The 17500-nt window shown below is 41.0% G+C and overlaps 2 protein-coding genes across 2 annotated transcripts in view; one reads left to right on the forward strand and one right to left on the reverse strand.

Annotated features, from left to right (window-relative positions):
- Positions 1 to 17500, forward strand: part of LOC135479882 (DNA polymerase alpha catalytic subunit-like) — a 338179-nt gene that overhangs the window by 199646 nt on the left and 121033 nt on the right. The window lies entirely within an intron of this gene.
- LOC135479290 (remodeling and spacing factor 1-like) overlaps positions 1 to 17500 on the reverse strand; it is a 39239-nt gene that overhangs the window by 16823 nt on the left and 4916 nt on the right. Inside the window, exons 4-14 of the mRNA XM_064759111.1 lie at positions 16987 to 17115; positions 16277 to 16353; positions 14577 to 14665; positions 10682 to 13464; positions 9575 to 9946; positions 9250 to 9488; positions 8786 to 8904; positions 7159 to 7500; positions 6726 to 6805; positions 6070 to 6174; positions 5593 to 5672 (exon numbers count right to left, since the gene is read on the reverse strand). Coding sequence (XP_064615181.1) covers positions 5593 to 5672; positions 6070 to 6174; positions 6726 to 6805; positions 7159 to 7500; positions 8786 to 8904; positions 9250 to 9488; positions 9575 to 9946; positions 10682 to 13464; positions 14577 to 14665; positions 16277 to 16353; positions 16987 to 17115 — 4415 coding nt within the window. The remainder of the gene's footprint in view (positions 1 to 5592; positions 5673 to 6069; positions 6175 to 6725; positions 6806 to 7158; positions 7501 to 8785; positions 8905 to 9249; positions 9489 to 9574; positions 9947 to 10681; positions 13465 to 14576; positions 14666 to 16276; positions 16354 to 16986; positions 17116 to 17500) is intronic.

The following is a 17500-nucleotide window of genomic DNA, read 5'->3' on the forward strand; positions in this document are numbered from 1 at the left end:
TATCTTCGGGAAAAGGCAGGGTAGTATGGGCAGAAAAAGGCATTACCATGTGGGGAAACTGGCAAAATCTTCAGGAAAAGGCAGTGTAGTATGGGCAGAAAAAGGCATTATCATGTGGGGAAACTGGCAATATCTTCAGGAAAAGGCAGTGTAGTATGGGCAGAAAAAGGCATTATCATGTGGGGAAACAGGCAATATCTTCAGGAAAAAAAAGGGTAGTATGGGCAGAAAAAGGCAGTATCATGTGGGAGACAGGCAATATCTTCAGGAAAAGGCAGTGTAGTATGGTCAGGAAAAGGCATTACCATGTGGGGGAAACTGGGCAATATCTTCAGGAAAAGGCAGTGTAGTATGGTCAGAAAAAGGCATTATCATGTGAGGAAACAGGCAACATCTTCAGGAAAAAGGCAGTCTAGTATGGTTCAGAAAAAAGGCAGTATCATGTGGGAGACAGGCAATATCTTCAGGAAAAGGCAGTCTAGTATGGACAGAAAAAGGCATTATCATGTGGGGAAACAGGCAACATCTTTAGGAAAAGGCAGTGAGGTATGGGCAGAAAAAGGCATTATCAAAGTGGGGAAACTGGCAATATCTTCAGGAAAAGGCAGTGTAGTATGGCAGAAAAAGCATTATCAAAGTGGGGAAACTGGGCAATATCTTCAGGAAAAGGCAGTGTAGTATGTGCAGAAAAAGGCATTATCATGTGGGGAAACTGGCAGTATCTTCAGGAAAAGGCAGTGTAGTATGGGCAGAAAAGGCATTATCATGTGGGGAAATAGGCAATATCTTCAGGTAAAGGCAGAGTAATATGTGCAGAAAAAGGCATTATCATGTGGGGAAACTGGGCAGTATCTTCAGGAAAAGGCAGTGTAGTATGTGCAGAAAAGGCATTTACCATGTGGGGAAACTGGCAATATCTTCAGGAAAAGGCAGGGTAGTATGGGCAGAAAAAGGCATTATCATGTGAGGAAACAGGCAAATGTCTTCAGGAAAAGGCAGTGTACTATGGTCAGAAAAAGGCATTATCATGTGGGGAAACTGGCAATATCTTCAGGAAAAGGGCAGTGGAGTATGGTCAGAAAAAGGCAGTATCATGTGGGGAAACTGGCAATATCTTCAGGAAAAGGCAGTGTAGTATGGGCAGAAAAAGGCATATAAAAGTGGGGAAACTGGCAATATCTTCAGGAAAAGGCAGTGTAGTATGTGCAGAAAAAGGCATTATCCATGTGGGGAAAACTGGCCAGTATCTTCAGGAAAAGGCAGTGTAGTATGGGCAGAAAAAGGCATTATCATGTGGGGAAATAGGCAATATCTTCAGGTAAGGCAGTGTAATATGTGCAGAAAAAGGCATTATCATGTGGGGAAACTGGCAATATCTTCAGGAAAAGGCAGTGTAGTATGTGCAGAAAAAGGCATTATCATGTGGGGAAACTGGCAATATCTTCAGGAAAAGGCAGTGTAGTATGGGCAGAAAAGGCATTACCATGTGGGGAAAACTGGCAATATCTTCAGGAAAAGGCAGGGTAGTAATGGGCAGAAAAGGCAGTATCATGTGAGGAAACAGGCAATATCTTCAGGAAAAGGCAGTGGTACTATGGTCAGAAAAAGGGCATTATCATGTGGGGAAACTGGCAATATCTTCAGGAAAAGGCAGTGTAGTATGCAGAAAAAGGCATGGGGAAACAGGCAAATTCTTCAGGAAAATGCAGTCTAGTATGGACAGAAAAAGGCATTATCATGTGGGGGAAACAGGCAACATCTTCAGGAAAAGGTAGGGTAGTATGGGCAGAAAAAGGCAGAATCATGTCGGGAAACTGCAATATTTTCAGAAAAAGGCAGTGTAGTATGGACAGAAAAAGGCATTATCATGTGGGGAAATCAGGCAATATCTTCAGGAAAAGGCAGTGTAGTATGGGCAGAAAAAGGCATTATGATGAGAACTGGCAGTATCTTCAGAAAACGGTGGTGTAGTATGGGCAGAAAAAGGCATTATCATGTGGGGAAACAAGCAATATCTTCAGGAAAAAGCAGTGTAGAATCGGCAGAAAAAGGCATTATGATGAGAACTGGCAGTATCTTCAGAAACGGTGGTGTAGTATGGGCAGAAAAATGCATTATCATGTGGGGAAACAGGCAATATCTTCAGGAAAAGGCAGTGTAGTATGGGCAGAAAAAGGCAGTATCATGTGGGGACACAGGCAATATCTTCAGGAAAGGCAGTGTAGTATGGTCAGAAAAAGGCATTATCATGTGGGGAAACAGGTAATATCTTCAGGAAACGGTGGTGTAGTATGGGCAGAAAAAGACTATCATGTGAGGGATGAAGCTTTATCATCACAGAGGGAAAAGACATTATTATGTGAGGATGAGGCTTTATCATCAGAGAGAGAAAAGACAGATCATGTGAGGGCTGAGGCTTTATCATCACAGAGAGAAAATACATCATGTGAGGGCTGAGGCTTTATCATCACAGAGGGAAAAGACATTATCATGTTGGGGATGAGGCTTTAACATCACAGAGGAAAAGACATTATCATGTGGGGGATGAGGCTTTATCATCACAGAGGAAAAGACATTCTATGTGGGGGATGAGGCTTTATCATCACAGAGGGAAAAGACATTATTATGTGAGGGATGAGGCCTTTATCATCACAGAGGGAAAAGACATGATCATGTGAGCGATGAGGCTTTATCATCACAGAGGGAAAAGACATTATCATGTGGGGGATGAGGCTTTATCGTCACAGAGGGAAAAGACATTACCATGTGAGGGATGAGGCTTTATCATCACAGACAGAAAAGGACATTATCATGTTGGGATGAGGCTTTATCATCACAGAGGAAAAAGACATTATCATGTGGGAGATGAGGCTTTATCATCACAGAGGGAAAAGACATGATCATGTGAGGGATGAGGCTTTATCATCACAGAGAGAAAAGACATTATCATGTGGGGGATGAGGCTTAATCATCACAGAGGGAAAAGCCATTATCATGTGAGGGCTGAGGCTTTATCATCACAGACAGAAAAGACATTATCATGTTGGGGATGAGGCTTTATCATCACAGAGGAAAAAGACATGATCATGTGAGGGATGAGGCTTTATCATCACAGAGGGAAAAGACATTATCATGTGGGGGATGAGGCTTTATCATCACAGAGGGAAAAGACATTACCATGTGAGGGATGAGGCTTTATCATCACAGACAGAAAAGACATTATCATGTTGGGGATGAGGCTTTATCATCACAGAGGGAAAAGACATTATCATGTGGGGGATGAGGCTTTATCATCACAGACAGAAAAGACATTATCATGTTGGGGATGAGGCTTTATCATCACAGAGGGAAAAGACATCATGTGAGGGATGAGGCTTTATCATCACAGACAGAAAAGACATTATCATGTTGGGGATGAGGCTTTATCATCACAGAGGGAAAAGGACAATTATCATGTGGGGGATGAGGCTTTATCATCACAGACAGAAAAGACATTATCATGTTGGGGATGAGGCTTTATCATCACAGAGGGAAAAAGACATTATCATGTGGGGGATGAGGCTTTATCATCACATGACAGAAAAGACATTATCATGTTGGGGATGAGGCTTTATCATCACAGAGGGAAAAGACATTATCATGTGAGGGATGAGGCTTTATCGTCACAGAGGGAAAAGACATTATCATTTGGGGGATGAGGCTTAATCATCACAGAGGGAAAAGACATGATCATGTGAGGGCTGAGGCTTTATCATCACAGACAGAAAAGACATTATCATGTTGGGGATGAGGCTTTATCATCACAGACAGAAAAGACATTATCATGTGGGGGATGAGGCTTTATCATCACAGAGGGAAAAGACATTATTATGTAAGGGATGAGGCTTTATCATCACAGACAGAAAAGGACATTATCATGTGGGGGATGAGGCTTTATCATCACAGAGGGAAAAGACATTATCATGTGGGGATGAGGCTTTATCGTCACAGAGGGAAAAGACATAATCATTTGGGGATGAGGCTTTATCATCACAGACAGAAAAGACATTATCATGTGGGGATGAGGCTTTATCATCACAGACAGAAAAGACATTATCATGTTGGGGATGAGGCTTTATCATCACAGAGGGAAAAGACATTATCATGTTGGTGATGAGGGCTTTATCATAACAGACAGAAAAGACATTATCATGTGGGAGATGAGGCTTTATCATCACAGGACAGAAAAGACATTATCATGTTGGGATGAGGCTTTATCATCACAGAGGGAAAAGACATTATCATGTGGGGGATGAGGCTTTTATCATCACAGAGGGAAAAGACATTATTATGTGAGGGATGAGGCTTTATCATCACAGACAGAAAAGACATTACCATGTGGGGGATGAGGCTTTATCATTACAGAGGGAAAAGAATTATCATGTGGGGGATGAGGCTTTATCATCACAGACAGAAAAGACATTATCATTTGGGGGATGAGGCTTTATCATCACAGAGAGAAAAGACATTATCATGTGGGGGATGAGGCTTTATCATCACAGAGAGAAAAGACATTATCATGTGGGGGATGATCATGATGATCATCTTCATCATGGGTGACAGAAATGAGTTACCCATTTACCAGTAAGTTGGTATTAAACCTAGACCTCTTGTCCTAGCAATTACAGAGAAGCCTCATATCCACTCATTTTATGACTGTCTAACATAAACCTGTGACATCACGAGAAACAAAGCCAAGGTACTACCTTCATCAAAACACTGTAACAGCTAAACACAGTTCACTTACCTCTTCAGCAATCATTCATATTTTTTCAGCGTCTCCACTGAACCCGTGATACATCACTAGAAAAAAGCCAAGGAATGGAGCAAAAGTACCACCTTCATCAAAACACTGTAACAGCTAAACACAGTTCACTCTTACCTCTTCAGCAATCATTCATATTTTTTCAGCGTCTCCACTGAACCGTGATACATCACTAGAAAAAAGCCAAGGAATGGAGCAAAAGTACCACCTTCATCAAAACACTATAACAGCTAAACACAGTTCACTTACCTCTTCAGCAATCATTCATATTTTTTCAGCGGTCTCCACTGAACCCGTGATACATCACTAGAAAAAAGCCAAGGAATGGAGCAAAAGTACCACCTTCATCAAAACACTGTAACAGCTAAACACAGTTCACACTTACCTCTTCAGCAATCATTCATATTTTTTCAGCGTCTCCACTGAACCCGTGATACATCACTAGAAAAAAGCCAAGGAATGGAGCAAAAGTACCACCTTCATCAAAACACTATAACAGCTAAACACAGTTCACTCTTACCTCTTCAGCAATCGTTCATATTTTTTCAGCGTCTCCACTGAACCCGTGATACATCACTAGAAAAAAGCCAAGGAATGGAGCAAAAGTACCACCTTCATCAAAACACTATAACAGCTAAACACAGTTCACTTACCTCTTCAGCAATCGTTCATGTTTTTTCAGCGTCTCCACTGAACCCGTGATACATCACTAGAAAAAAGCCAAGGAATGGAGCAAAAGTACCACCTTCATCAAAACACTGTAACAGCTAAACACAGTTCACTCTTACCTCTTCAGCAATCGTTCATATTTTTTCAGCGCCGTGTCCAGATCCTTTAAATTCTCAGTAAGTCTTTCTACAAGCAGTTTCTACAAAGATAATGGGTATAACATATACATGTAAGAGAAGCTCACATCCTTCAAGCTGAGCAAAAACATAAATATAGATTAAAATACATTCCTATCTCAGTGAAGGTAATTTAAGCAATAGCTTGAGGATATAAAAAATTTTGCACTAATATGCGATGGCACATGCTGGCTTGAAATTGATGAGAAAATATAGGCAATAACTCTGTGAAACGAAATATTCACTACCTCAGTGGGAGCATTAAGGTAAAATATAAGCGACACAAATATCTGTCCCTCTGTTGAAAGTCATCTAGCTCTAGTGCTGTTTTATGCTATTGGCTTTATATACAGAAATTACCAAACACCTACAATGTAAGTGAAGTGTTATTTTTCTTTCAAAGATACCATGTTTACTCACATGTTGACAGGGAGGGCAAAACCAGTCACCATCAGGAATAATCATGAGGGGTGGACGGAGGCAGGCTGTGTGATAGCCAGCATCACACTTATCACATAGCAGGATCTGAAACATACCCACAATATACTTGTAAGGGGAGATAATTGTGTGGTGGACAGGAGACAGGCTGTGTGGTAGCCAGCATCACACTTATCACATAGCAGGATCTGAAACACACCCGCAATATACTTGTAAGGGGAGATAAGTGTGTGGTGGACAGGAGACAGGCTGTGTGATAGCCAGCATCACACTTATCACATGGCAGGATCTGAAACACACCCACAATAAGGGAAGATAATTGTGTGGTGGACAGGAGACAGGTTTACCGATTCAAGATATGTGGCTGTGGCAGAGGACAGGGACAGAGACAGGGCACTGTACTTTTCTTAATTAAAATATTTAAATCACTCTCTGAAATATTAATAAAAAATATATATTAATTAATGTATTAAGTCTTCTGATGTTAATTACGTAAATCCTTTTTTTTAATTGATCATTATTTGCTGTTCAATAATGTAAACAGATGGACAGCCTTCCACGATGATGAACAATACACTTTCGCAAAAAGATAAGGGGGCAAATACCAAATGAGGAAAAGAAACGCAAAAGGAACTGACCCATTCAGGTTGGTTGAATTTCAAACATTTACAGCATGGAGTATCATCATCAACTTCTGACTGAGATTCATCTTTCTGACCTGCAACAAGAAACCAGACAATAAATTTACACAAAGAAATACTCATGTCTGGACCATCTATGGCTAACTACAAAAGGAAAAAAAAAAAACAACATAAACTGATATTTCCAAAATGTATAAGCTTGCAGCTTTAAAATGTTAAATTAAAATGTAAAAAGCAAAACACTAAAATGAAATGAAAACTTAAATAAAATAAACCAAAATATTCCTGTCTAAAAGCTATGACTCACCTCCCATAAATATTGTCCCCTGAATAATGATTTCATTTCTCTTATATTATGTTTATGATCTTGTGATACAGTATTCATACTTGGTACGTGGAGTTATGACAGCCTGACAGGCCTACATTCTACCTGTGGAATTGGATACGAGCTCATGCTCACCACTTCGGGCGGCCGCTCTCCTCGCATTGCGTCCTTGCTTCTGCGGAGTGTAATCCTCATCCACTTCCTCCATGGGGCTGTCAGACGACGAATAATGGAAAGATAACTCCTCACTGGAATCGGAGGCCTCCAGAGCCTCGAACACCAGGCGCTCTTCTTCCTCCTCTTGCTCACGGTCCGTGTCTTCTTCACTGGTGGCCAGTCGTCGTTGTCGCCCCTTTCTTGTTCCCCCTTTCCCTTTTCCCCTTGTCTGTTTCACCTGGAACTCCTCGTCGCTTTCCACTTTTTTCCTCTGGTAATGAAAAAAGAAGACTTAACCACTGATAGATGTTTCTGCAGCCTGTTTCAAAAAATGCAGGTAGAATTAGACTCTATGATTCACGATTTTTACCCAAGAATGAATGAATGATCATGGCTTAATGCCACATGGCCAATATTTCAGCCATATCGCGGCGATCTTAGCTAAGATGATCACCACAAATCCCTCTACAGTGTACTGCTAAGCTTGTGCCACATGTGCTTTGTTACCCATCGACAGCCAGGGGCAGCTTTTCCACAGCTGGAGGTAGAAACTTTCGAGGCCATAAACTATACACCTAGATTTATATAGTAATACCAAAAAAAAAAAACATTGTGTAAAGGATACATAAAAAGAGAAATGAAAATCAAAAAAAGATATATTTTCTGTCAATGGAAATCATCCCAGTATGGAACATCACCGATGACCAATTCGGGCCCTCTCCTCAAACAAAGTTGCTCGACTGTTTAACTAAGGCTACTTAACTAAAGCCATTTTTATGCTCCCAAAAAGAAAGGTGAGAAATTTATGTGTACTTCTATAAGTCATGCGATATCATAAAATCTGTATTAAGAAATAAGGACCAAGAGTTTCATGACACGTATCCTTTTTCCAGGCACTCCGTGAATGGCATACTTGGGTTAAGAAGTTGGTCATAGGCTTATTTCAGCCTTTAGCCTAAAATTTAAACTCAAATTCAACTCAAATATTCACCAAATTGATAAACAGCTGACCACTGTTTCTTTGCCATAGCAGTACAATTTCAACTAAGTTTGAGTATCCAGCTTCAAATAATCTGTAAACAAATTTTAAATCGAAAATGGCTTTGTAAACATAATTTATTCATTTATTTCACTGGTGTTTTACGTCATACAAAAGAATATTTCACTTTTACAACAGTAGCCACATTATCCGCAGACTACTGGCAAACCATTTTTTAAGTCAATTGTTTGACATTAATCGTATGATTATGGCTAGGACTTGTGTTAGGCTGATTTAAAAACATCAGAGATCCACAGAAAACACAACTGTTTTGAATCTAGTCAGAGAAATCCCCTCAAAATATGCCTAATACAACACCAGGTGAACTTGTGAAAATGTAGAAGAAATATGGAAGGGGAAATCCTATTTTAGAATGAAGCTGACATATAATGAGTCATATAACTTACTTCCGAGGACGTGTACTTTCCTGACAGGTGTCAGCTCAACAGCTGGTTTATCCCGCACTCCTTTAGCTCCACCCCTTCCTCCTCGACTTTTCCTCTACCGCCACGAGTTTTGAGGGGGTACTAATCCTACTCAAAGGAAGATCGTCGTCGCTATCATCTGATTCCTCTGTCACTTTTTTCGCACGCGATCGTCTGGAATTGCCCCGGTTACGTCCTCGCCCCCTGCCTCTTGCGCGACCCTCTTCGGGCCTGTTTCACAACAGGTTTCATCGTCTGACTCCTGACTTGACTGCTCGCTGGACTCTGCAGGAACCTGTCGCTTTGCTGCACGTGAGGAGGCCTTTGCACCTCTACCACCTCCTCTGCTGCCACCTCTACCAGCACCTCGAGATGCACCTCTGCCACCTCGACTTCCCCTGGACCTTGTTGTCCTTGTCCTCATTGACCGTGTTGTTTCTCCGGGGTTTCAGGAGGGGTTTCAGTATCTTCACCATTCTCCTTTTTCACATGTCGCTGTTTTCGAGTTGACCTCAGAGTTTCTGACTTTGTATCAGTGCATTTTTCTTTCCAGTCCTCATTTCTGTCTTCTTTTACCTCATCTTCATCTTTGCCAGGTTGGTCACATCATCATCTTTTGTTGCATCTGTACACCTTGTTTTCTTTATGGGCTTGGCATCATCAGGAACATTTCCATCCTTTGAATCTGGTACTGTAGATTCTTTTGATTCGGTTTCAGATGCCTCATTGCTCTTGGCAACCTTCTGTCGTAGAGACTTCTCCATTGTTGATGTTCTGGTAGACTTTCTCTTGGGTGCAGCCTTGGGAGGGATGGGCTTTGCACCAACATCTGACTCCTGCTTATTCTCTGTCACACTTTCTCTTCACCATTTTTAACTGACTCACTTTCATCAGCCTTCACCTTCTGGGTAGGTTTCTTTTCTTTGCTTTCAGATGAAGTTTCCTTTGTTGAGGACATATCAGGCGTTTCTGTTATCTCTTCTCCCTTTTTTCCTGCCTTTGTACCCTGTTCAGCCAGTTCTTCTGAGGTAGCTTGTGTCTTGTTTGTCTGCATCACCCTGACCTGAAACCTTGCCCTCCAATATAACTTTTGCCTCTTCTTTCTCAGATGTTTCTTTTTTGATATTTCCACCTTGAATGTTTGGTTACTGGAATTTTTCATTTTGGACAGTTCTTTTTCCTTAGTTTCTTTTTCACACGTTTCTTCCATGGACTTTTCACTCTCAGACATTCCTGTCTCGGATATTTCTTCTGCTTTCTTGTTCTGAATAGTCTGTCTCAAAACACATGAGCGGGTCTTCGTGCTTGGCACTATCAGAGCATTTCTGGTTTTTAATTGTGGAGTTTTCTTCGAATCCACCCTTTTGCTTTTTGTCTTTTTCTTGGCAGGATTCTACCAACTGTGCAGTCTCATTCAATTCTTCTGCGTGGAAATCTTCAGATGGTTTCCTTTCTTCTTCAGATGGCTTCCTTTCCTCTTCAATGTTTTCCCTTCCTCTTCAGTTGGTTTCTTTTCTTCTTCAGATGCTTTTCTTTTCCTCTTCAGATGTTTTCTTTTCCTCTTTGGATGTTTTCCTGCCTCTTCAGATGTTTTCTCTTCCCTTTTGATGTTTTCTTTTCCTCTTCTGATGTTTCCTGTCCTCTTCAGATGTTTTCCTGTCCTCTTTAGATGTTTTCTTTTCCTCTTCAGATGCTTTCCTGTCCTCTTCAGATGTTTTTCTTTTCCCCTTTTGATGTTTTCTTTTCCTCTTCAGATGTTTTCTTTTGCTCCTTAGATGTTTTCCTTTCCTCTTCAGATGTTTTCTTTTCCTCTTTTCGCGTTTCTCTTTCTTTTTCAAATGATTTCAATGTTTCCCTTTCCCCTTCTGATATTTCCTTCTCCTCCCAGATTCTTGGCTGAATTCCTCTTCTTTTGTGTCATATTCTTTGCCGCCAATATATGTGTCTTTCTCTTGCAAAGCTGGTGTCTCAACTTCTCTTGTACCATTGTTTTCTGTTTCTGCTTCTATTTTTTCATCCATTTTTTGTTCCTGACACACCTCTTCCTTCTTCTCCATATCAACATTTTTGCTATCCTCCTTTGTATTTTTCTCCTCTGAACACCTTTACTATCCTCATACTTAACAGCTTCAGGTTCCTTCTTAGCCTTTTTATCTTCTTCAAATGTTTTACTATCCTCAAACTTTTTACTTCTGGCCTCGACATTTGTACTTTTTTCCTCTTCCATTTTATCTGGCTCTTTCACCATTTCGCTTTTGTCAGTAATCATTTCACTATGCTGCCCTTTACTTTTAGCATCCTCCACATTGCTCTTTTCTTCCACTTCAACTGTTTCACTTTTCACCACTGTTTTACAGCTTTCCTTGGAAACATTTTCTGCCTCACATGCAGATATGTCCTCCTTGTTCTCAGTTTTATCCTTTTCCCCTTGAGTTTCTGTACTAGCTGCTTGCATAATATCCCCTTTAACTGCCATACACCCATCCATTACCTTGGATCCCTCCACTCCCATGGTGTCAGGAACATCTGTTTTGTCTACATCAGTAGTATCTCCCTGTGTTGTGTTTCTGTCAGCTTTCACCACATCTGTTTCACCTTCTTCCACTTCTGCTTGCGTGGAGTCACTCTGTGTTTTAACGTCCTCCTCAGTCTTGCTGGCCACATTCTCATTTGTTTTCCCAGCAGAAGTTGTACTCACTTCTTTGCTTTCCCTTTCTTCAGCACTTATGCGAGATTCCTTTTCTAACACAATGAGTTGTGTCTTGTTTGCTGCTTGTTCCAAAGAAGACTTTGAACCACTCAGACTTGGACTTTTATCTTCGATGACAGGATTGTTTTTATCTGTTTTCTCAGAAGCTGTTCCTTTTGCTTCTAAATCCATGGCTTTTGTTGCCTTTTCACCAGATACAACCTCATCTTCATTAGCAGTCTCAGGTGTAGTCTGTTCTGTATTGACTTTAGAGCTGTTAGGAACCACTCGCACACTTGTAGAGCTTTCCTCTGCTTTTGAAGTCAATGCATCTTTACAGACATCTTTTGAAGCACCCTCATGAAGTGCTTCTTCATCTTCCTTATGACTTCCAGAATGCTTTTTAACAGTTGACACTGTCTTGCTTGCTGACGTTTTGCCTTCGGCCAACTTCTTCGAGAAATCTTTGGTATCAGAATTTTCCGATTGTTCATCGGTAGGTTTTTTCAGAACAATATGTTCACTAGCAAAGCCGTGAGTATGTTCATCCTTTAATTTTTCAGCATTTGAACATCGTTCATCAACTTCAGTTGAGCTTTTGTCTTCCTGTGTAGAGACTTGTCTGTTCACATCTTTATCCATTAATGACACATCCTTTCCTTCAACTTCAGGTTTTGACTCATCCATAGGCTCAGCTTCTGACAAACTCCCTTTTGATGTGGATGTACTCTGAGTCCCTGATAACATTCCATCTTTCTCTGTTGTCTTCTCAGAGACTTTTTCGCACTTGTCTGCTCTTCTTTGTTCCTCCCTGACAACTTTCCCACATTCTGTGATCTCACTAGGGACATACTCACCGTGATCCTCAATGGAATGTCTATCATTGGCTTTTTCAGCATCAGGTTTCCGCATTTCACGATCTGCGGACATAATGGCAGACCCAGACTCATGTGGAGATTCACACAACTTTCCAACATCACCTGAAGAAGATTTCCTACCACAAGAATCATCTTCTGGAATCATAGATGCTGTAATATCCATTTCCATCACTGACTTTTCAGAACATTTTTCACTGGCCTTCTGCAAAACTTTTTCATCTTTTACAGAATCATCTTTAACCATTCCACGTGTTTGAATGCAGACAGGACTGTTTCTTTCACAAATGTGTTTCTGTGTCACTACATCTGCGCTTTTGTCCACACATAATGGTTCATCGCTCCTGACATTGCTGTCCTCTACTAAAGCATCAGATTTACATGTACCTGAGGTCTCCTGCTTTTCAGTACCTGTGCTATTGTCTTCTCTTACAGAAGAAACACTTTGAACATCAGTTATTAAGGATGATGAAAGTTGAGGTGATTCAGAAGTTTCAGCACATTTGGAAGCAATACATTCTGTCGAGTTTTTACTAGACTTTTCCCCAATTTCCATTTCACAACCATCCTTGCTGCCTGATACAAATTTGTTTTCAGGCTCACTTTTGTTTAGAGAAACACTAACTTTGTCTGTCTCTGCAGGTACTTTGTCTTTATGCACAACAACTGATTTGGAGTCAATCTGGATGTGTAGTTTGACTGTTGTGGAGTCTTTCTGGGATGAATCAGGTGTATCATGGTTATCTCCCTTTTCCTGAGTACTGTTCATTGCTTGCACTGAATCCTTGCTCACATTCTCAGCTGCCTTGTCCAAGGCTTCTTTGCCAGCATCACACACTTTTTCACTTTCTGGCCCTTGTTCAGACCACTCTGTCCCTGAAGCTTCTGCACATGCACCCTGAATGCCTGTAGAATTGGACTGCTCAAGTGCCCTTTCCTTGTCCGTAACTTCAGAGGACACCTTGACACTGGTGTCACTTCTCACCAGTATAACTGCAGCTGAATCCAAATCTTCTTCAACTTCAGCCTTGACCTCGACCTTGACACCTTCTGGCTTCACCTTGATGTCTTCAGCTTCAATGACCACTTCAGCTTTTGTTAACACTTCTTCTTCACCGCTGTCATATTTTTCTGATTTAACCTTCACAGTTTTCTCCTCCTCCATCTCAACTTCCACTTTCACTTTTGGTGTGGATGCACCCTCCTCATCCTTCCCATCTGAATCCCCTACAAGAAGATTGCAGGTCATCAAAGAAGAAATAAAGCACTGCAATAACCCATCACCAAGAGAAAAGATCTCTCAAAACAAAATTATTTTAAAACTCTCACAGTTAAACGTAAGATGCCCTTAAAAGCAACAGTGGCTGACTACACAGTCATTTTAAGTCAAATTTATTTATCTACTTATTTGACTCGTCTTTCACACCATTTTAGTCAAATGATCCTTTGATGGAAATGTTTTGCTGTGAATACTAATAGCTAAAACTGTGACCAAGATGAGTACTACATTAGATCAAATCCATTTCACAATAAAATTTCAGAGCCAAAAAATATTATTCATTTTTTTTAATTGAGTGGTGTTTTATGTCTTACTCAAGAATATTTCACATATTCGACCATCATTATGTAGGGAGGAAACCTGCCATCATCTGCAGGGTGCTGGAAGACCTTCCCATATACGACTGGAGAGGAAGCCAGCATGAGCTGGACTTGAACTCATAAAGACCGCATTGGTGAGAGGTTCCAGGTTCAGTGTGAGGTGCTGGCACGCTAACCACCTCGGCCACGGATGCCCCCAGAGCCAAAAAGTAAGTGATAACTGGTAACTAATCTTAAATTCTTAGAGTACCTCAATTCTTCAAATGCCAATCATTATTTTGAATTTAACATCTTCAACATTATTCATTTAATAACTTTAACTGAATACGTTCACATATTTAAATGTGTCAGTTTGTCAGTTTTTATGGGCGCAGGAAAGTGCAATGCCTCTACAAATCCACAAGCCTTGGCAAGAAACTGACACGCGATGCACAGTGTCAATGTGTGTTCCTCATCGGTGGAAGGGAAGTAGTCTCTCACAAACTTCATGTAACATCTAGCCAAACCTAAGAGTGCTGTCAAAGGCTTTATATTAGGGTTGTAATTCACTTCACATCAAAGATCCAATCATTATACAGATGAAATGTGCCCATCAGAAATGTGGCTATGCACAACTCGAGTGATGACTTGAGCAGACTTTGCATAATACTGACCATCACAGTGGAACACCTGTCATTGCATATTGTGAATTCTTGCACTCCCTACAACCCTCAAGACCCCTGACAACGGTTGATCCTCACCTGAGGTTGTAGACAGCTTGTCTTTATCCTGAGGAACATCATCAGCTGATTGCAGCTTAGCAATAAGCTCAGCCAACTCATTTCTGTTACTGTAAACAGACGAGAAAGTACTGAAGTGAGCAACACAATACTGATACCTTGCTTTTACAATGTACTGCACATGTCGCTTAGCAACAAGGTAAGCAAAGTCATTTCTGTTACTATAAATATACAATAAATACACATACGAACAATACAGCTATTATGACAGCCAGCAGGAATATTCAGGCTGGAAAGTAAAGAGCCACTGAAGTTCTGAGAGTTTTTAGAACGGTATCACATTATTGTTCAAAAAGATTTTCTTATGAGTGAAGTGCCTGCCAGTAATGACCTTGGTACATTACTAGCAGGCAATCCCCTGTGTGATGCAGTCTTGCACACCATATTGATGAAATAAAATATCTTCAATACACAGAACTATGCGCACAGCACGTCACCTACACAAGGCCTGCCACAAAACAGAGAGAAGGGGTAATCTACATATTTCCTGTCCAAGGCCGGGAAAAAGCCTGCACCTTGTGTGCAGCCAGGAGTTTTGCATCTCTCTCATTGTGCTTCATCCAACTTCCACACTACTGAAGTTGATTTATTTATCTGATTGGTGTTTAATGCCATACTGAAGGTTCACCTCGATGTCACACACATGATGGCAGCCAAGTTGAGGGTGGGGTGCCTTGAGTACACTATCTCACGCATACGGTGGCAGCCATGTGGAGGGTGGAGTGCCTTGTGTATACTATCTCACGCCTACGGTGGCAGCCAGGTGGAGGGTAAAGTGCCTTGTGTATACTATCTCATGAATACGGTGGCAGCCAAGTGGAGGGTGGAGTGCCTTGTGTATACTATCTCACGCCTATGGTGGCAGCCAAGTGGAGGGTGGAGTGCCTTTTGTATACTATCTCACGCATACGATGGCAGCCATGTGGAGGGTGGAGTGCCTTGTGTATACTATCTCACGCCTATGGTGGCAGCCATGTGGAGGGTGGAGTGCCTTGTGTATACTATCTCACGCATACGGTGGCAGCCATGTGGAGGGTGGAGTGCCTTGTGTATACTATCTCACGCATACGATGGCAGCCATGTGGAGGGTGGAGTGCCTTGTGTATACTATCTCACGCATACGATGGCAGCCATGTGGAGGGGTGGAGTGCCTTGTGTATACTATCTCACGCCTATGGTGGCAGCCATGTGGAGGGTGGAGTGCCTTGTGTATACTATCTCACGCATACGGTGGCAGCCATGTGGAGGGTGGAGTGCCTTGTGTATACTATCTTATGCCTACGGTGGCAGCCATGTGGAGGGTGGAGTGCCTTGTGTATACTATCTCACGCATATGATGGCAGCCATGTGGAGGGTGGGGTGACTTGTGTATACTATCTCACGCCTACGGTGGCAGCCAAGTGGAGGGTGGAGTGCCTTGTGTATACTATCTCACGCATATGATGGCAGCCAAGTGGAGGGTGGAGTGCCTTGTGTATACTATCTCATGCCTACGGTGGCAGCCAAGTGGAGGGTAGAGTGCCTTGTGTATAATATCTCAAGCATACGATGGCAATGAAGCGAAGGGTGGAGTGCCTTGTGTATACTATCTCACAGAACTCCTGACTTAAAGCCACAGGATGATTGGTATCAACTGCTGGAGATGTTCTAGTGACATTTACCTGCACACGAGCTGCCAAGACTCAGCATCTTCATCATCCTGTTCCTCTTTGTATACTCTCAAGTTAAAATCTTCATCCTGAAGTAAACACATACACAAGGAGAACTAAATAAGTAAACACATACACAAGGAGAAATAAATAGTTTTGACATGCAATACATTATGTACTGTATTTCTGTTTCCAAAAAAAAAACATACAAAAAATTTGCTGGATTCTGAAAGCTTGACTGATCTTAAACAGATGTTTTGAGGTTTGCTGGGAGGTCGGATGATATGCTACTGGAAACATGCACTTTTCAACACCACAAGTACACACAAAAACGGACACTAACCTTGTTCTAATGTTCATTCAGATGCATAGCTGAGTAAACACATTCCAGATATAATAATGCTTTCTATCCCATAGTTAATAAAGCCAATGCTTTAAATGTACATGAACACGAAATGTATGAGATTCAGGAATGCCTGTGAAATCTCCTCACTTAAGGCTGCAGCTAAAACTCAATATCACACTGATCTAAATTAATATAAGGTTTTCTCAAATACAACTATACAAATAAAGTTTTGACTGATCACCTCAAATTTCTGTCGCAAGCTTGATCCATGCATGCAGAACCATTATATTGTATGCCTTTCAGCTTCGGTAGCAAACAAAATGTTGAAGCAGTAAACTACAGGCTTGCCTTTGTGACAGCTATTTTCAACACTTACCAACAGATACCAGTATGCCAAACCATTCTTATCTCGGCCAATGGGAAGGAATCGTAGATCAGCTGCATCAAGGTCATTTATTTTATCCTTAAATCTGTTGTTGCTATCAAACTGAGCTTCAAGCAGGTTCTGAAACAGAAAAGAAAATGAAAATCTTACAAAAACAGTCAAAAAAAAAAAAAAACATCTTTTTTATTATTCTTTAGAGAGAGAGAAAGACACTTGAAAATAATTTTTGTATAGTGGGTATTTTGGACCACCATTTGGTACATTTAGTCTTTATGTAATAATGTTATAAATGACGATGATCTGCATAATAATCATCTAACTCAGGATGTAACACATATTCAATGAACATATCTGGTCTAAAATTTGGTCTTTTCAGGTGACAAATGTGTTCAACCTGGATTTGGATCATATTTATATTTTCACATCATATTTTCATAAATATTATAATTCAGATTAAATGCATATGTTTGGATATAAACAACAAATTTACATTCAAATGTAAAAA

Source organism: Liolophura sinensis, chromosome 12, assembly GCF_032854445.1.
Source record: "Liolophura sinensis isolate JHLJ2023 chromosome 12, CUHK_Ljap_v2, whole genome shotgun sequence".
Classification (NCBI taxonomy): Eukaryota; Metazoa; Mollusca; class Polyplacophora; order Chitonida; family Chitonidae; genus Liolophura; species Liolophura sinensis.